Source organism: Hyla sarda, chromosome 5 (assembly GCF_029499605.1).
Source record: "Hyla sarda isolate aHylSar1 chromosome 5, aHylSar1.hap1, whole genome shotgun sequence".
Lineage (NCBI taxonomy): Eukaryota > Metazoa > Chordata > Amphibia > Anura > Hylidae > Hyla > Hyla sarda.
Genome location: NC_079193.1, coordinates 204,449,864 through 204,470,763, shown reverse-complemented (window position 1 = coordinate 204,470,763; position 20,900 = coordinate 204,449,864). Strand labels below are relative to the sequence as shown.

General features: G+C 41.8%; 1 protein-coding gene across 1 annotated transcript in view; it reads left to right on the top strand.

Moving 5' to 3' along the window:
- The window catches only part of DROSHA (drosha ribonuclease III), a 261,155-nt gene that overhangs the window by 204,146 nt on the left and 36,109 nt on the right, over positions 1-20,900 (top strand). Inside the window, exons 22-24 of the mRNA XM_056520973.1 lie at positions 12,962-13,064; positions 16,054-16,124; positions 17,145-17,189. Coding sequence (XP_056376948.1) covers positions 12,962-13,064; positions 16,054-16,124; positions 17,145-17,189 — 219 coding nt within the window. The remainder of the gene's footprint in view (positions 1-12,961; positions 13,065-16,053; positions 16,125-17,144; positions 17,190-20,900) is intronic.

The window sequence follows — 20,900 nt, the reverse complement described above, 5'->3', positions numbered from 1 at the left end:
GTTGTAGTTTTGAAACCTCCGGAGGTCCGCAGGTTGAAGACCACTGCGGCCTTCGACATCATCCAGCCCCCTCTCACCCCCCTTTAGTTCTGTACAGTACTCACCTCCGCTCGGCGCTGGTCCAGTGCTGCATGACTGTCCGGAGAGGAGGTGGTCCGGTGGGATAGTGGTTCCGGGCTGCTATCTTCACCGGGGAGGCCTCTTCTAAGCGCTTCGGGCCCGGCCCCAGAATAGTCACGTTGCCTTGACAACGACGCAGAGGTACGTTCATTGCCAACGTACTTCTGCGTCATTGTCAAGGCAACGCCTCTATTCCAGGCCCGCAGCGCGGAGAAGAGGCGCCCCGGTGAAGATAGCAGCCCGGAACCACTATCCCACCGGACCACCTCCTCTCCGGACAGTCCTGCAGCACCGGACCAGTGCCGAGCGGAGGTGATGAAGGGGGGGTGTGGGATGATGACAAGAGGATGATGAAGGGGGGGGTGTGGGATGATGAAGGGGGGTGGGGATGATGACAAGGGGATGATGAAGGGGGGTGAGGATGATGACAAGGGGATGATGAAGGGGGGTGGGGATGATGACAAGGGGATGATGAAGGGGGGATGTGTGGGATGATGACAAGGGGATGATGACAGGTGATGATGATGAGGGTCTGGATGATGACAGGCGGTGATGATGATGAGGATGTTAATGACGGGTCTGGATGATGACAGGGGGGGGATGATGTATTTCCCACCCTAGGCTTATACTCGAGTCAATAACTTTTCCTGGGATTTTGGGTTCAAATTAGGGGTCTCGGCTTATACTCGGGTCGGCTTATACTCGAGTATATACGGTATATAAATGAGGCCAAGGTTTTACCCAGGATTGCATATAAATCGACTGCATTGACTTAAAATGTAACCTGGTTGAAAAGCTTTGTCATGTCATAGTAACATTTTATACGTTTTGTTTGGTGAAGGTCCATTTGTCCTGACCCCCACTGATTACTAAAATGCAGGAACCAATTGATCAGTTAAGCACTGTGCGCATTCATTTCAACTTGGCTTTCCTCTTAAAGACTTTCTAATTATTCATACACTGCTCGCTCTGAGTGGAAACAAGGTACAGCACCCAGCAGAGAACTTTCTGAGCTGTCCTTTTTTAGTGAAGATTTCAACATCTGGACCCCTAACAGTGAAACCTTCTTACATGCACTATGGCACGCCAGAAGTTTAAGAAAATGATAGGTACCCTTTTATTTTATTTTTTTTTTAAAGGGAATTTAACAGCACAGCTCTATATAATGCTTTTGGCTTCAGACATAGGTAGATAGCTGATATGAAGGCAAAAAAACAATACCTGTGTCATAGCTGATGGCTATTTGTAAAGTTATAAAACCATGTTTTTCTCCCAAGTTTAAAGGGGTATTCCAGGAATTTTTTTTCATTTGACTATGCTACAGGGGCTGTAAAGTTAGTGTAGTTCATAATATAGTGTCTGTACCTGTGTGTGATGGTTTTCTCACAATTCTTCTGAGATTTTCACACCAATTTTAATTTTTATCAGCATACAAAATGACTGTTGTCTCAGATTTTTCCCAGCTTGCAATGCGCCAGAGACCTGACTCACTAGTCAGCTGATGACAGGGAGCCTGTCTGCTTCAATGGGTGGAGCAATCGGTTGGTGGGAGAGATTAATCAGCAAATAATGCAACATCTGTAGGCACTCTGATTGAAAACCACAGGTCTTTTCTAATGGATGCAGCTTATTTATGTTTCAATGGGTGGGGTGGCTGATGTGTGGGAGGGAGGAAAATTAAATTATGGGATTTGTAGTAAAAAAAAAAAAAGAAAAGTCAAACAGAAAATACCAGTTTACAAAAAGCTAGCCACAGTATTATGGTAATCTCATGACATAGCCATTTAGCCCCAAGACAAGTGCAGATCCCTCCTAAGCATGTCCATTACGGCCTGCCAGGTGTGTACTAAAATCGCCTTATGGTGGATAACCTCTTTAACCATAGAGGAGAATCTGAGCTGGAACATGCATGTCTTCTCCCTCCCCCCCCCCCCCCCTTCTAGCTTGGCTTCTAGCACTGATCCCTTAAAATCAGTGGGGAAAGAAGGCGGGTGTGCATAGTGCAGCTCAGCACTGACTCAATGGTCCTTGAGCTTTAAAGGAAAATATAATTTTTGAACTTTGCAAACAGCTATCCATCAGCTAAGATGCCAGTTACTTTTTTTCTTTTTCTCATTATTATTATTATGATATGTAACAATTATCACCAAACAGATTTTCTCACCAAAGACATTTAGGACGTTACCCCTGTTTAACCAGTTGAGTCAGCCATTGTTTCACCAGTTGAGGTAGCCTCACATGTTCATGGGGAATGTGATAAAATTGCATTGTATCCTAACTGGTTACTACTGCGCTGTGTAACTTCTGTTGTTTAATATCCATATTTATTCATAGTTTGTAAAATAGTTGTAAAAACCTAAACATCCAGATTATGTTCATAACCATTTTAGAATCTAGTACAGAAAATACATTTTTACATCTGAATTGGCTTTAACGGAGTTATCACAATGCATAAATGATGCCGAATAATAAAATTACACATTGCGTTCTGCATTGCCTCTTTATATTGCTGATTATAAGCTCAGTTGTGTTTTAATCCTATACCATTATAGTATGCATTGGCGTTAAAGAAACAGAATGAAAATGATGAATGAGTCGTGTTTTTTTCTGGTTTTTGAATATTCCATTTATTATCACTTTTACCACTTGTGCAGTTAGAAAATATGACAGTTCAGGCTATTTAAATTGAGTTTCATTACTTAATTTGATAATAAAATCCAGAAAAGCTTTAAGTTTTGGCATTTGCGTCTTTATAAATGTCACAATCGTTAGGATAGACTAAATTTGTATGTATAGAAGTCCCCTTCGCCCCTCCACCTCGCACACACTCACTCGCTAATTTACTGATGACAAAATTATTAAACCAACTGTAGCCATTTTCCAGATGAGAATCTAATCAACGATAATGGCATTAAAGTACGACCACACAATTAAAACACTTTCTTCTTTCTTAACCTTTAAATTTTAAGCAGATGAATATGCTCTTATTACAGAAAGATTTCTTTTTTTTCAGTGAGTTTAGCAAGAGAAAAAAAAAATGATCAAAGTACATTTGTGCCGATTTTGTAACCCAAAGAGCTTTGTGACAGGCAGTTATTTAATGTATCTTACAGTATAAGACATTTCAGATATGCCAATAAATATTTTATCACTCTGAATGTTAACAACGACATTGAACTATTCCATCGCATTAAATTGCTAGTTCTATTCTGGGTAGAAAGAATGTTTTAACCCAGCAGTTACCAGTCTCTCATCATCTTTATAAGAACATCTTGTGCTAGCTTACATCTACTTTTGTAGCTATAGTCTATTATCGCACTGAATGGATGTAATTAAACTACATTTTGGAAGAGGGAGATTCTCTTCGCCCCCACAAATTTGTTTGCAACTTCCATCATGTGGTATGGCCACTACATCGACGATCTCATATTTCTATGGGAGTCGGCCATACGAGATTTTGCCATCTTTCTCAATGACAATACCATGAACCTTAAATTCACTGTCTCCCATCAGCCGTAGACCATGCCATTTTTGGCTGACCGGGGACAGCGATTTGGGGAGAATCATCACGAGAACCTTCCGAAAGGAGGCTGCTGTAAATTATATCCTACATGCGGGTTCGTGCCATCATTCTCAATTTATAAAGTATTTGTATTTGCCAGTGGGGGAGATGGTGCGGGCCCACCGTAATTGTTCCCGTGATGATGACTTCCAACGCGAGGTGACAAACATTGCATCTCACCTTAGATACTGGGGTTATCGGCCACACTTTGTTAATCGGGCTATACAGATAGCTAAGAAACAAACCCTCCTTGCAAGTGGCAAAAGAAGAGACAATGCTGTCAATGTCGATCAGCCCATAGTTTTCTCTACCCAAGACAGTGATGATTATGCATCCATACGTAGAATCATCCTGAAATACATCCCCATGATTAGTGGGGACCCTGCCTATTTGGATGTGTTTCGGAATGGTTTTTGCTGCATCTCTAGAAAGGCTACCACCATTGACAGCATTGTCTCTCCCAGTCTCTTTACCAGTACCACCCGTAAGAAACCTAATTGGCTCACATGTCCAAGATCCTTCAAGTATGGACACAACAAATGCATCTGCATCTCAGTTATGAGCAGTAGCACTGAATTTGTCTCCACTGCCAGTGGAGGCAGATTCAAAATTCAGCATTATATTAATTGTAATACAACATTCGTTGTGTACATGGTCACGTGTCAGGAATGTGACATACAGTATATGGGATGTGCGACAAATGCTTCGACATCCCACATTTTGGTTCCCGGCACTTGTTCATGGTTCAGCAAACACTGTGCTGATTTCCACCAGGGGAGTTTTTCAAGCATCTCCGTTCAAGGTATTGAAAGGGTCAGCTCCCCCATACGTCGGGGGACCATAAGCAAAAACAGCTTGACCGAGAGGTCTTCTGGATACTCAAACTGGGAACTAGATTCCCAATGGGGATGAACAAACAACAAGATGTTATACTGCATTATTGAATTGATGGTCTGTTGTGAGCCCTATAATTCAATGTAGTACATGTTCCATTCTATTATTTCTGGATGGTTAGATTTCGCAGTCTTACTATTCTAAATGTGGTATACATGTAGCCTACAATTGTTTCGTATTTTTGTGTGCGATAATATTGGTATTCACATTTATTTAGATGGCTTATGTTAGTGTATTGACTACATTATAAGTTATTTACCTATTCGCACACATATATACTGAACCATTAGTAGTAGTTAAATATACAGTTTTCCTTTTTTTCTCCCCAGTATGTGTATCATGCTTTGATCACACACCAACATTGTTTTTAACATCAGTAAATTTTTTCCTCTTTTTTGTAATATATAGATTTTGATACTGTCTATTAAAATAGCATCACATTTTTTTAAGTATACCTATAGTGGGCAGGGCTGGTTTTAGACTTAGTGTCCCTGGGCAAAATTAAAAGTGGGGCCCCAAAAGCCGAACAAGTCAGTCACATTTAGTTAATTAAGGATGTAGCATGCCAAGAGTGTTGCAAGTTTATTAACCTCTTAAAGGAGAACTCTGGAATAGGAAAATTGCCTGTAATTTTTTTGGTTTCGTCATAGATTTTGTGGTGAAATGACTAATGTCATCACAAAGTAATATTGGTAGCGCATAAAACAAGCCCTCGTATGGGTCTGTAGGTGGAAAACTGAAAGCGTTATGGTTTTTAGAAGGTAAATATGAGGAAAAAATTTAAGTGCAAAAACGATAAAAGATCAGGAGCACAAGCCACAAAGCGTATGTCCCTGTAGACACACAATATTTGTTAGACACACACAATATTTGTTAGACACACACAATATCGCTATATTGTTCTACGATACATAGAGCAATATTCTCACATACAGGAACATATAGTGGTAGATACCAGCTATACGCTGGCACCCTGCAGACCGAATGAGGCTGGGTTCACATATATCAGGCGTCTGGCTCAGTTTCCCTCTGGCGCACACTGGGGGAAACTGATGCTTGAACTGATTCTGTTCATTTGAATGGGACAGATCACAATCATTCAGTGACTTAATTTTGACGCAGATGGTTGGACACATCGGAGAGAGAAGTTTGGATTACACCCCCTGAAACACACTACTGTGCGTGTGTGTGTGTGTGTATGTGTGTGTATATATATATATAATATGAAATGTTAGCACCATGATATTTTGCCACATGTGTATATCCATACATGCATTACACACACATACAGCACACTATACACAAATACTTGTAACAGATAAACTGCTTACATTACACATGTACATCTACTTACTTTTATTGAAGGCTGGCTGGGTGCATTAAATACTTCAGGAGCTGCTAGATATTCATGCTTCCTGGGGCCTGCAGACTATGTCCCTCATTGACAGGCAGCTAAACTGTGCGACATCTTACAGCAGAAGGAGGAGGAGATGGGGGAAGGGGGGGTGTTAAAGGAGCCTCTCACTGCCAGCTCAATCCTAGATGCTGCAGGGCTACACTGCTTCCCCCAGCTGCAAACACGCTAGCAGCAGCAGGGGGCCCTTTGGAGGATGGCCCTGATAGTGGGCAATAGTCAGTATTAGATAGAAGCATGGCAATATATCGCTGTTGGTACCGTTACTGCTATTTTTGTTTGATGCTCTCAAAATGAATTGAAGTGAAGATTACGTGTCAGTCCTCTTTGTGGGTGGAGTCTTCACCTGATCTGTTTAGGTGTTTCACCTGACAGGAGGTGGAGCTCTCCCCTATATAGATGGGATGGATCTCAAGCATGTGTACTAAGGCGGCTACACCTTCCGAAACGAGTCACTCTTTGGTCCGTCCGTCCGTGCGTGTTGTGTTCTGTGTTCATGTGGATGATTATATAAAGAAGGATTATTACTCGTGCCTACGGTGCTGGAACTTCCCTTCATCTTATTTTTTACTTTTAGGAATTGATCTCTGAGGCTATGTTCACATGGCTAAATGTCCGCAGAAATATTCTGCACGGATGTCCCACAGATTTCAATGGGATTCTGCTGCACTGTGCACACGGCAGAATTTCATTGGCAGGTGTTACAACTGCGGAAATCCTGTTTCCGGCATCTGCAGAAAGAATAGACTTGTCAATTCTTTCTGCTGATTCTGCTCAAAAATGCATTGCCATAAAATTTTTGAACAGTCCTAGCGCTGGATCATTCAAATGTGTGAAATGTCCACGGACATTCTGCACATTTTTGGCCGTGTGAATCCGGCCTAATAGGGCCAGTTTAGATTACCGTATACTATGAAAAACATTGTATATAGAGTTTTTCAACATTCTCCACTCGGGTTGTTAGAATGTGCCAGAGTATCTAAATAATTCTGCCATACAGTGACCACTGAAGACTCCTCATGTAATGGTACAGCCAAAACTCATTGAGATGTTGCATGAAAAAGTTGTCTTCTATGGGGGTGGTCTTCTAAAAGAAAAATCAGCACAATATGTATGGTGAGCTGAAAGTTCATTTCACAAAACCTGGATTGGATAAGGAGGGGGCTTTTTAAGGATGTTTTACTGTATCTAAATCTACATACTATAACAAGTCACGCCAAGCTAATTGCATGTTTTGATCCTCCCTTTCCATTCAATTGCAGCCTGCCTGATAGATGAGCCCCACTCAAATTGGTTTATCCTGCATTAACCAATGGGAAAAGAAGCAGATCACACAAGACTATACTGTCCCAACTGATAACTCCCAGTCTCTCGTTCTCTCTCGCGCTCTTTCTCTCGAGTTCATGACAGCACTGTCGGTATAAGCACTCTGAGCTGTCAGCAACTTGACAGTCCCTTTATGCCACACTTTTTGCTATAAAGACATTTAAACCCAAGTTTTCTTTCTGTAATGATCAATCTACCCCTGCAGCTGGCATTCTGTCAAAACAACTTACAGTACAACTCTGCTTGAGACTTGTCTGCTCTACTATGAGACCTCCTTTAATGTTAGTCACCTGAATATTTTGGAAGAGTTAGCATGTGTGAATTTAGAAGGAAAGAGGATTAGTTTCCGTGTACAAAACAAAAAAATCTAAAATAAAAGCTAAACGTGAACTTTGGGGCCACAACTAACAGAATAACATGGTTAAATCACAGCATAGTAATGGTAATGGTCTACTGCCGTTTTGAGCCCAAAATAGGCAAAGGAAGCCTTGGAAACAGAAAAAAAAAATCTAATTGTCATCAGTTAAATGTTTATCACAAAGATACCTGCCTCTTTAGTACTGCGCTATTAGATCTATGTGGCTTTGTGTTAAAAGGTTTACATTCTCCTTAAAGCGCAAGTGTCATGAATATTGTACCCCCTAGACTAATACCATGATAGTATAGATGATAAAACTTGTAATGCAACTATACCTTTGGCTACTCTTTATAACACTTTATCAGCCAGAAAATAGCCCGCACATCATGAACATCGGGGCGTTTGCGCTGGGGACCTGTGTGTCAACCACACAGCGGTCCCAGCGCTCACTCACAGGGGATAGGCATGGCAGAGGCGGGGCATTGCATACCCTGGCCACGCCTATCTGACTGTTGCTGACCACACAATAAAACTATTTTCTGGCTGATAGTGTTATAAAGAGCAGCCAAAGATATAACTGCATTACAAATTTTATCATCTATATTAATTTTCATGTTTCTAGCATCTATATTTCTTCTCCAATACCTCCTATTTTTTGCTCACTTGCTTTGTCATTCTGTGCTTCGGAGGGAGTGTGTCCTCACTTTGCCTAAATCATCTCTCTGCTGCAGTCTCATTGGACAGGAGTAAGCACAGAGGAGTACTAGTTCCACCCTCAGTTACTGGACTTTGTCCATGCCTGTGCTTCAGCTTGGACAAAGATAATGTTGCAGCCAGCCAAGTTTGTGTTTTGGATGGTATGGGGTATATTTATAAACATAATATCTATAAAAAGAAAATTTAATTTTCTTATACACTGCTCAAAGAAATAAAGGGAACACTAAGATAACACATCCTGGATCTGAATGAATGAACTAATCATATGAAATACTTTCGTCTTTACATAGTTGAATGTGCTGACAACAAAATCACACAAAAATTATCAATGGAAATCAAATATATCAACCCATGGAGGTCTGGATATGGAGTCATACACAAAATCAAAGTGGAAAACCATACTACAGGCTGATCCAACTTTCATGTCATGTCCTTAAAACAAGTCAAAATGAGGCTCAGTAGTGTGTGTGGCCTCCTCGTGCCTGTATGACCTCCCTACAATGCCTGGGCATGCTCCTGATGAGGTGGCGGACTCCTGGACAATCTGTGGTGCGTGGAGTGAGACATGATGTCCCAGATGTGCTCAATCGGATTCAGGTTTGGGGAACGGGCAGGCCAGTCCATATCATCAATGCCTTCCAGCCACATGAGGTCTAGCGCTGTCTTGCATTAGGAGGATCCCAGGGCCAACTGCACCAGCTTATGGTGTCACAAGGGGTCTGAGGATCTCGGTACCTAATGGCAGTCAGGCTATCTCTGGCAAGCACATGGAGGGGTGTGTGCGGCCCCCCAAAGAAATGACAACCCACACCATTACTGACCGACCTCCAAACCGGTCATGCTGTAGGCAGCAGAATGTTCTCCATGGCGTCTCCAGGCTCTGTTACGTCTGTCACATGTGCTCAGTGTAAACCTGCTTTCATCTGTTAAGGGCACAGGGCACCAGTGGCGAGTTTGCCAATCTTGGTGTTCTCTGGCAAATGCCAAACGTCCTGTACAGTATTGGGCTGTAAGCACAACCCCCACCTGTGGATGTCGGGCTCTCATACCACCCTCATGGGGTCTGTTTCTGACGTTTGAGTGGACACATGCACATTTGTGGCCTGCTGGAGGTCATTTTGCAGGGCTCTGGCAGTGCTCCTCCTGCTCCTCCTTGCCCAAAGGCGGAGGCAGCGGTAGCGGTCCTGCTGCTGGGTTGTTGCCCTTCTACAGCTTCCTCCACATCTCCTGATGTACTGGCCTGTCTCCTGGTAGCGCCTCTATGCTCTGGACACTATGCTGACAGACACAGCAAACCTTCCTGCCACAGCTCGCATTGATGTGCCATCCTGGATGAGCTGCACTACCTGAGCCACTTGTGTGGGTTGTAGACTCCCTCTCATGCTACTATTAGAGTGAAAGCACCGCCAGCATTCAAAAGTGCCCAAAACATCAGCCAGGAAGCATAGGAACTGAGAAGTGGTCTGTGGTCACCACCTGCAGAACTACTCCTTTATTGGGGGTGTCTTGCTAATTGCCTATAATTTCCACCTGTTGTCTGTTCCATTTGCACAACAGCATGTGAAATTAATTGTCAAACAGTGTTGCTTCCTGAGTGGACACAAGTGTGATTGACGTGGAGTTACATTGTGTTGTTTGTGTCCCCTTTATTTTTTGAGCAGTATAAGTATGTCAGAAAGGTTAGTGTTCTACCAAGATGCACAACATATAAAACGTTTTTGAATCTGCCAATGCACATTTAAATGATTGATCCACAACTGTTCAGAACAAACCATGGGAGGGGGATTGTGTCCGCACTTTATGTACTGGTTTAAGAGAAAGTACCTTGAAAAAACATGTTATACATTTATTAAATGTTGTTTGCCTTATAATATATAAGTTGCTTCACTGGATCTTAATAAACCACAAAGAGAAATTTGCAGCAGCAGCTATATGAGCTGGCATAGATTTCAACTACAATTTATGGCAATTTTTATCATAGATTATAAGTAAACTTGTGACTTGTATACCAGTCTTTTTTATGTACAGTGATACATTTTTGCAATATGCCAGAGAATTATGTAAGAGTATCTGGTCTGTAGCTTGTGCTGTATTGAGGTATGCAACAAGAATGCCACAACAGTGACCCAAACAAAAAAGGCAAGCCATGAAATGGGCACATTTTTAGTGTCCAAAATGTTTCAGAATTAATGGGGTTCTCCACTGCCCTACCTTCCGGAGCTCCGCTCGCAGCGTCTGGAAGTTCATTACTCCAAACGCTGTGTGCGGGCTTCCGTGTTCGAGGCCGCCCCTTCGTGACGTCACGCCCGCCCCCTCAACGAAAGTCTATGGGAAGACTGCGGTCGCGCCCCCTTCCCATAGACTTTCGTTGAGGGGGCGGGTGTGACATCACGAAGGGGCAGCCTCAAACACGGAAGCCCGCACACAGCGTTCGGAGTAATGAACTTCCGGATGCTGCGAGCAGAGCTCCAGAACGGAGGGCAGTGGAGAACCCCTTTAAATCTGTTCTTCAAAAACGGGTAGGATGCGATAGATTAATATCAATGTGAACCATAGAGCTTTTTGGGACTTAATGACAGAACTTTTACCAGTATGGTTATTTATAACACAATGGCCCTCATTCACTAAGAGTGGAGTGTAGGTTTCTTTGTAGGTTTTAATTCCCTACAATTTATTTTCCACGGTATTTACTAAGGTTTCCCTACATTTTGCTTTTTTTTTTTACACGTGCTCTGATCTGTCGGGTTTTCCTCAGCTCAAATCCACCACATTTTATGTGGATACCTTAGTAAATATGTAGTTTTTTTTGTGAAATTGTTGGGAACACGCCCCTTTTCTGAGACCAAGCCCCCTTTTCCAAGTGGCCAGGCCCCTTTTACGGATTTTCTTAGAAAAATGGAGAGTTAGTCGGGGTTCTTTCAATTATAGCGCAAAATCTGGCGCAGACAGAATTTCTGGCGCAATGCAACAGAATCTGGCGCACAACGCGACAAAACATGTCGGGTTTGCAATAGTAAATGAGGGCTTATGTTTAAAGGGGTACTCCGCCCCTTGACATCTCATCCAAAATGTTCCAAACGCTGGGGCAGCGGAGTACCCCTTTAAAGAATGATTGATTGTTTTTTTATGTTTTGACTAAATTGAAAGGTCATCCTGGGACATAACCAGAGCTCAGCAGCCAGCAGTCACAAAAATATTGCACAAAAGAGAAAGTTGTAGATAACACAATTATATTACCTTCAGAAACAAATATCCCTTGCCTAACATGTTATCACTAAAATGTGAAACTGTGAAACAAATTAGCACCTTAAAAATAAGGTGTGTCACGGAGAGATAAAAATGAATTTCCGTTAAGAAAATATCAATAATTTATGCGGGATTATTTCCAACTTGGGCTTCTAGCTTTTCAACAAAAGTTTGTTTTGGTAATGTGACATGCAATATTATCACATGTAATGTCAAGAGTTGTGCGTGAATACTTGTAATGTAGTTATCGTCATTTAAAATAGGTGACTGGTCTTACAGATATCTTTATCGCTTATTTTTTGTTAATGGAAACTGTATTTGTCTAGTATGTGTAAAGGACCGGTTAAGCAAATGTTTCCAGATGACATTGCTATGCTACTATGAAGGCAGTTAAAGGGGTATTCCAGGGAAAAACTTTTTTATATATATATATATATATATATATATATATATATATATATATATATATCAACTGGCTCCAGAAAGTTAAACAGATTTGTAAATGACTTCTATTAAAAAAAATCTTAATCCTTTCAGTACTTATGAGCTTCTGAAGTTGAGTTGTTCTTTTCTGTCTAAGTGCTCTCTGATGACACGTGTCTCGGGAACCGCCCAGTTTAGAAGAGGTTTGCTATGGGGATTTTCTTCTAAACTGGGAGGTTTCCGAGACATGTGTCATTAGAGAGCACTTAGACAGAAAAGAACAACTCCACTTCAGAAGCTCATAAGTACTGAAAGGATTAAGATTTTTTTAATAGAAGTAATTTACAAATCTGTTTAACTTGCCAGTTGATATATAAAAAAAAAAGTTTTTTTCCTGGATAACCCCTTTAAATTGGAACACCTTTTATAATAGGGGTTATCCAGGATTTGAAAAACATTTCTTTTAAAAACAGCACCACATATTTCCTCTGGTTTTGGGTGGTATTGCAGCTCATTTGCATTGCAGTGGATGTAGCCACGTTGTTCTGTTCTTGGAAACGCCTTTAGGAGAAATATTAGTGTGTACATCTACACCAATTAAAGACTTCCAAGGTCCTTAACAAGGTGTCTAAAATTAGCTTATACTGTATGTTACGATTACTGTCCCTAGGACTTCTCAAGCTGGCTTGGGTCAGTGACCGTGTTTGATGCTCGCAATCCACATTTTTGGGGGATTTTACAAAAATGCACATCAATATTTTGTGATGTCTTTTTTACAATTTCTTTAAAATTCGGTATTTCTAATGAAAGTGTTACAGCTATCAGGCATTTTTCATCACTGTCACATGGTTTGCTATGGCAGGAAATATGGTTTTAAAATTGATCTTCTGTTTTACTGTAGAAGCTGGAGTTGGATCGTTTCATGCTGTACGCACATGGACCAGACCTGTGTAGAGAGTCGGATTTGCGGCACGCCATGGCAAACTGCTTTGAAGCATTAATGGGTAATTATTGTACGGTTTAAATTTTTCACGACAAACATGGAATCGCATTGTCATGCTAACACATAGTGCTAATAAAAAATATACAGATATGTTCTTCCTTATCTTTCCTGTTGGTTCAAGATGAGGGGTGCAAAATGAACGGCTCGGGGAAAAGTATAAGGTTCCAAAGGATACGGAATAAGATGTCTGATCGCTCTTGCATTATTGTTCTAATGATTCTATGGAATGTATTCTTCATACTTATTGAGATTGTTACCTGTTATTGTCATTACTTATTTGGAAAATAATAAAAATCTTTATTCTGAAAAAAAAAATGTCTGATCGCGGGGAGTTCGGCCACTGGGACCCCTCATGCTTTCCGGATGGCAGCCTGGCGTTCTTAACATTTTTGTTCATAATACTGGGATCAGACAGCCGTGGTCGTGACGCCCCACTCCATTTATGTCTATGGGAGGGGGCGTGGCATGACGTCAGGACCACAGCCGGCCAAACCCAGCGTCCTAAACAAAAATGTCAGAACTCCGGAGATCGCGGGGGTGCCAGCAACCGGGCCCCCCACAATCAGACATCTTATCCACCTTTCCTTTGGATAGGGGATAAGATGTCCAGGGGCGGAGTACCCCTTTTATGTTGTGCATTCTGTGCCACTCATTACTACCGACACACTCAAACCAACAGGAAAGATAAATAAGGACATATTTGTAGTGTTATTACCTGTATCCCTCCCTTTAGCTTCTCTAGCAACTTAATAACATGCAATTCTCAAAAATTTTTCTCAAAAAGGTTATCAGAGGTGAAGCATCACTTGACTGACGAGAATCACAGTACATGTATTTGCTTTTACACTCAAGTTGTTTGCTTTATTTTTTTCTTCACAATATTAGTATAGCTCAGATGCATAGTACTATTGTGCATGATGATAACGTTTTCAGGCCAAGTACCAGCGCGTCGGAGGACTCTGCTTCTGAGATCTTTTTATCGCTATCTAAGTTTTACTGTTGCTTCACTTAATTAAGAAATTATTAACTACGGTACCTGTATAACCAGCTATGTAAAAAGACAACGCTACCCTATAGATTCGAAGGGACCTATTATAAACCTCTGGAAGGATCACACACCAGCTTAGGAGTGTACAGTTAATAACTCTCTGAAAATTAAACCACGCTTGGTTTACAGATAATATCGATTTATGTGAGAAAAAGAGAGTATTTTTGTCTACTCACCAGTGTAAATTAAAGTGCTGTCTGCGCTTTATACATTCAGACATCAGCTAGTGTCTGCTTGACACCTTTCTACGTAATCTTCCCTGTTTATGAAATATGGCTGGACCACTGTATCAATAAAGCCCTTTTCTGCCTTTTGTCTCTACCCCACTCCTCATAGTCTGTGAGCTCTCGCGAGCAGGGCCCTCACTCCTCCTGTTTGAATATTTAGTGTGTAATATTGTAATGCCTGATAGAGCTGGGCGGTATGACCAAATATATGTATCACAGTATTTTTGTAACATATGGCGGTTCCACGGTATATAACTGTATTTCTTTCACCACCCCCCCACCCCCAATCATGTGACCCGCAAGCGCTGTTCTGCTCCCCCCCACAAATCATGTTACCCGCCAGCGCTGTTCTGGTGCCCCCCAATTAATTATCATCCCAGCGGGGTACTACTCACATATGTCACCCGCAAGCACTGCCCTCCTCCTCTTTGTTGGGGGCCGCCGGCGCTGGAACTCTATACTGTACACCAGTGGTCTCCAACCTGCGGACCTCCAGTTGTTGCAAAACTACAACTTCCAGCATGCCCGGACAGCCAACGGCTGTCCGGGCATGCTGGGAGTTGTAGTTTTGCAACAGCTGGAGGTCCGCAGGTTTGAGACCACTGCTGTACGCTGTATCCCTATGCCTGGGCTGCAAAAGATAAACAAAATAAACTTTAACTTGCCTATGTCGGCCTTACGCTGGGGACAGGAACGTCGGACGGCCGCAGCGATATCCCTTCTTACATGACAGGCTTCTTACATGACAGTGGGCTCAGCCTATCACTGGCCGGGACGGGACATCGCTGCGGCCGGTGATTATTTTATTTTGTTTATCTTTTGCAGCCCAGGCATAGGGATAGAGCGTACAGCAGTGGTCTCAAACCTGCGGACCTCCAGCTGTTGCAAAACTACAACTCCCAGCATGCCCAGACAGCCGTTGGCTGTCCGGGAATGCTGGGAGTTGTAGTTTTGCAACACCTGGAGGTCTGCAGGTTGGAGACCACTGGCGTACAGTATAGAGTTCCAGCGCCGGTGGCCCCTAACAAAGAGGAGGAGGACAGTGCTTGCGGGTGACATATGTGAGTAGTACCCCGCTGGGATGATAATTTATTGGGGGGGGAGAAGAACAGCGCTGGCGGGTAACATGATTGGGGGGGAGCAGAACAGCGCTGGCGGGTAACATGATTGGGGGGGGGAGCAGAACAGCGCTAACGGGTAACATGATTGGGGGGGGGAGCAGAACAGCGCTAACGGGTAACATGATTGGGGGGGGAGCAGAACAGCGCTGGCGGGTAACATGATTGGGGGAGCAGAACAGCGCTGGTGGGTAACATGATTGGGGGGATCAGAACAGCGCTGGCGGGTAACATGATTGGGGGGGAAGCAGAACAGCGCTGGCGAGTAACATGATTTGGGGGGGGAGGCGGGGAGCAGAACAGCGCTGGCGGGTCACATATAATTAGTTCCCCGATGTGGGGACAGCGCAGCGGGCTGATAATTCATTCATTCCCGAGGGGGAGGGGCCAAACCGATATTGCGGTATGGGGAAAAATTCATATTGTGCAGCACAAAAATTTCGGTATTCGGTATGAACTGGTACACCGCCCAGCCCTAATGCCTGATACCTGATACTACCCTCAAAATTGTAATGTGCTGCGGAATCTGTGGGCGCTATATATAAATAAAATTATTATTACTATTATTCCTCATCATGCTCTGTAATCTGTACACAGGTGCAGTGTATCTGGAAGGCGGCCTTGAAGAATCAAAGCATTTATTCGGGAGAGTTCTGTTTTTTGATCAGGTGAAACATGATTTTTTCCTTCATTAATTTAGTGTTATTTTAATTAAGTGCAAAAGGTAAAATTTTAATACATTTGTTTTTGAATAAGCATGGTAGCCAAACAATGGTGGTTCAAGCCTACAGGTCTGATATGATTCCCAGTTCTGAGGTGGGGTGGTTGAGATTTGTCATTGTCTAGGTAGGAGCCAGAAGAATGTTTACTATTCTAGTATTGATATGTTTTATTATACTTTCTCTTTTCCTGAAACCATAAACTATTAAGGAATGAGGAAATGAACTTGAGAAAGCGCCCCAAGTATTGGTACAAAATGCACCCCTTGAGCCAGCCATAGATGCAAGGCCTCTGGGCCATTTTCTTACTTTCATGTCCCTCTTAAAGCATAAGACAAAATTGAAGTGATTTGTCTATAATTTTCAATGATCCACCTTCTCTCTCTGTAAATGTAGCGCATGTGATGTAGGGATTTAGGGATTGGAGGGATTGCCTATGCCTGTTCGGGTTAGCCCAAACCGTTTTCTTTTCCACTTCCTTTCTAAAATAATAAATGGATCCACTTTCATCATGGTGGAAATGTCATATTTGCCTCCTAATTATGCAGCGCTAGATTTCCCTGCCACCTGATAGTTAAATGTAACATGTTCTCTTTTGAAAAAGAATACCTTTTAATTGTGTAGAAGTATTTGTCAGGCTCTGCGTCTTCTAATACATCATGTTTAACTACACATTGTAATACCCATGGTGTCTGCTAATTTTTCCTGGCCCTAATTATTATCCTCAGGTTAAACTGGGGAAGTTCTCCTTTTCTCCACTATAAGCCTTACTTAGTCGGAGCTGGAGGCAATGTCAGTCGTGTATAAGCTTTTTATTTTCAAATTAATTTGCAGGCAGTATTGGATTTTCCATGAGCCGAGTCAGCATCTACAATAGTTGCGTATTTCATGTAATGACATTTTATTTAGTGCTGTGGAATTTGCTAAATGATTGCCTAGAGCATTAATGACATTTTTCGCCATCTCCAGGACCTGCGGGACGTGTGGCTTAATTATCCACTACACCCACTTCAAGTAAGCAACCTCTCTCCTTATTGTAATATGTATAGTAGTGTTTATTGCTTTTTATTTATTTGCTGCTTCTCTTTGATTCCTTCCTATGACATTCATGATACCAGTGTTGGATTTATTAACAAGCTGTGTGCTGTATACATATATATATCATCCTCCGAAGTGTGTAAGCCGAACAACTAGAATTAGCTCTGCCTCCAACAAACATGAGCCAATTTCTTTTCTGTCCCGCGAGAACATTTATTTTAGTGACTTTTTTTATTTTTTTTTATTTTGCTCTGGGCAAATATGTCATATTTTGTTTTTTATGATGTGAACAAGCCATTGTTTAAAAGAAGCCTTAATCTAGAACAACAGACACGCCGAGCAGTTTTGCATGCTGCTGAAACATTTTATTATTAATATTTAATATTAACTTTTCTGTTTGGCTCGGATTTTTTTTTTTTAGTTTAATGTCAGATTCAGTCCAAGAGATTGGACGTGAAATACTGAATTGATTATAAAACCGTTGTTTTGTGTACTGTGGTTTTCCTAAGCGATATGCTCAATTCATAAAGGCTACAAATTATTAAAAGGCATTGAGTGATACATACGGCATTTAAAGGTGACATTCATGTTTTGTAATTTGCATATGTTCAATACTCTATATGGAATTGCACAATTTTTAACCAGAAGTACCTACTGCATGATTGCATACATATTACACATTTAATGTTTTCTGTGGAAGGAACATCAGCATCAGATCTAAGACGTGTAGAGGTCTTAAAGAGCACTGGAACACCTCAGTATTAGCAATTCCAGTATTCCGAATCTTAGCAATCAGTGTAACCTCTGAAATGACCATGCACTGTTATCTATTACACTGATAATGACCATTTGGAACAAGTACAAGAGTACTAGATCTGCATTAGTGTCTGGAATAAAATGTATTCTTTTACAGAGGTCAGGGAGTATAGACAATTTTATAGGTCTTGCTCTTATGTTAGTACACAAGTATTTACCGAGAAGATTACTAAACTTATGCAACATATTGTTATATTTTCAATGTTTATATAGTGTTCATTTGTAACAGAAAATAGACCTTTTAGATAGCTGATGCATGTTATCCACTGGAATACCCATTTAACTCTTTTTAAGCATCTTGTATATGTGACTATTTTGACCAAAATGGACTTTGATGTTCTTTATTCCACTGCACAATGGAAAATGGCAAAAGTCATATGAAACAGAGCATAGAAGTTGTTTATATTCCTAAAAGTGCACTGGTATTTAAACATAAAGTGCAGTGATCTGAGGACAGACAAATAATAACCTGCTATGTCAAACAGGTCAGACAATAACAATTACATTGGGGGAGTAAGTCAAACATAAATTCTCACCTTGTTTCTACATAGACTGGCCTGTTTCAGGCTCAGTTGTGAAGTTTATTTGCTGCGGACCATAGAGAGATAGATCTTAACATCTAAAATGAAAGAACTATTAAAAGGGGTTGTCCCACTTCGGGCTTTTCAGCCAGCTCCTTTCTCTTTGCAGCAGCCGGAGGTGGTCAGAAAAGCTGAAACGGCCGATGCAGGGAAGTTATGCATTTTGCGTTACTCCCATTGACTTTAATGGGAAGTGTGTAAATGGCATAGCCCCACAGCTCCTGTGCCAGTGCTTTCCTTTTCCCCTTGTCACTAATTGTTGCTAATTCAATAACGAGCCATGTCAACAGGACCTGCCCGCTCAGCCAATCACTGGCTGAGTACAAGAGTCCTACTTTTAGCAGTTCCTGGCCACTCCACCAATCACTGACTGCAGCCGTTTTCCTGCCTTAGTCAGCAGCTAGGTCCTGCTGTGAAGAGTTTTTTAGAGACAGCAACAAGTGGTGATGAGTGGGAGACTGAAAGTTACTGGAACGGGAGCTGAGGGGTGGTGGGCTAGCTAAATATATTTCTTACTGCCCCCAGTGAAAAAAAAAATGATTACCGTATGTATTAAAGCTGCTTCCCCATTCACACAGCCGAATGACTGTCCGGACATTCCGCAGGGTTCAGGCACCACAACAAACCAAATTGAAAGCTGGAGGTGCTCCTGCCTGTACCGTGCCTTACCATGAACAGATACAATTTCTAAAGCTGAAATCGGCTGCAGTCGTATCTGTCCCATGGATGCACGAATTGTGATGTGAACATGGCCTAAGTTTTAGCGCTGATGGTCTTTTACTGGTTTTACAGTCATAGAGAGCAGTTACAGTCATCTCTCCACAACCCCTCCTGCCAATCAGGCTAGACTTACAGCCTTCACGTAGGGGTTTTCCCTGCACTTAGGTTGTCAATCACCACTGAGTGAGAGGAGGCACGGCAAGCTGACTATAAACACTCTCTGTGACTGTAAAATAAGGCACTAGGACCGCTAGCATTTCAAAGCAGACTCCGCAGAAAGAATTGACAAGTCAATCCTTTCTGTGGAGTTTGGAATCGGAATTTCCGCAGCAGATGTTTCCAATGCGGAAATTACACCATAAGCATGGTAATGCAGAATCATATCGAAAACAATGAATCTGCTGCAACAGAATTTCCGAGCTGAATTTTTCCGGTACATTCATCTAACTAATTTGTCTAACCAGTGGTTTGTTTCATATGCTGGTTTAAGCTTTTTAGAGATCAATGTCTATAGTATTGTATTAAAAAGTCAGTTGTAGTTCTAGTCTCAGGGCTGTCTAAGGTTAATAAAAGGGTATACTTTTTCCTCTTGATACATTGACATCGTCTGTCCATAGGCTATGACTGGTATTACAGCTTAGCCCTAGTCACTGTAGAGCCATATACAGCCCATGCCCAGACCTGACAAAGTTTCTGGTTAAAAAATGACCTTTTCTCTAACTCTGGATAACCACTTTAACTTACTTGCTCACCTAACAAGAAAAGGTCAGTAGGCATAATATAATTTGCTTCAATTTATAGTCAAAAATGAGTGCACAGCATGGCGGACAAATGGCCAATGCAACCTATTCACCTGCACAGGGACCCTGAGAGGCAGAAGCTTGTACTCTTGTAATTGCCTCTCTGTGTGTCTTATGTTCATACTCAAAACACATATTTGTTTCTAAAGATTTATTGGTCGAGCTGTAGTGCGCCAGCCATTTGATGACCTCCTGCTGGTTTATGGTCTCACATTCTTTTCTTTTTTTTCTCAAATCTGTTTTTATTAAAAGTGCTAAAGAAATACAACACGTATAGGCTGACAGGCTTTCAGAACCTAGAGTGTATAACAATGAAAAGCATAGACCCATGTATAATTTAGCAAGAGTTTTTAGGAAGAACATTTTACCAGAAAAATATTCTCACAAATAAATTTCAGTTATACAAACTGTGTTGTAGAGACAGGCACTGTGTAAATGTTCAGGAGGTTGTAACTGTTATCAGAAAACGTTTCAACCAAAGAACAGGGATGATAGAGCTACTGCTAAGGTGTTATGAATAATTGAGCGTTATAGAGATGACATTCAGAGGGAGTCAGTTAGGACTTAACATTGGCTATGTGCAGCCAATATTACAGGATGAGCATAGGGAATCCACAGAATAGGATAGAAGTGTTTGATCACGAGGGGTCCGACCACTTGGACCCCCTGCGATCTCCAAAACGGGGCCCCGGCATTAGCGCTCAGTATGAGCGCTAAGGCGCATCGCATCAACTGAAAGGTCGATGTTTACGCCCCCGCCCCGTCCAGAT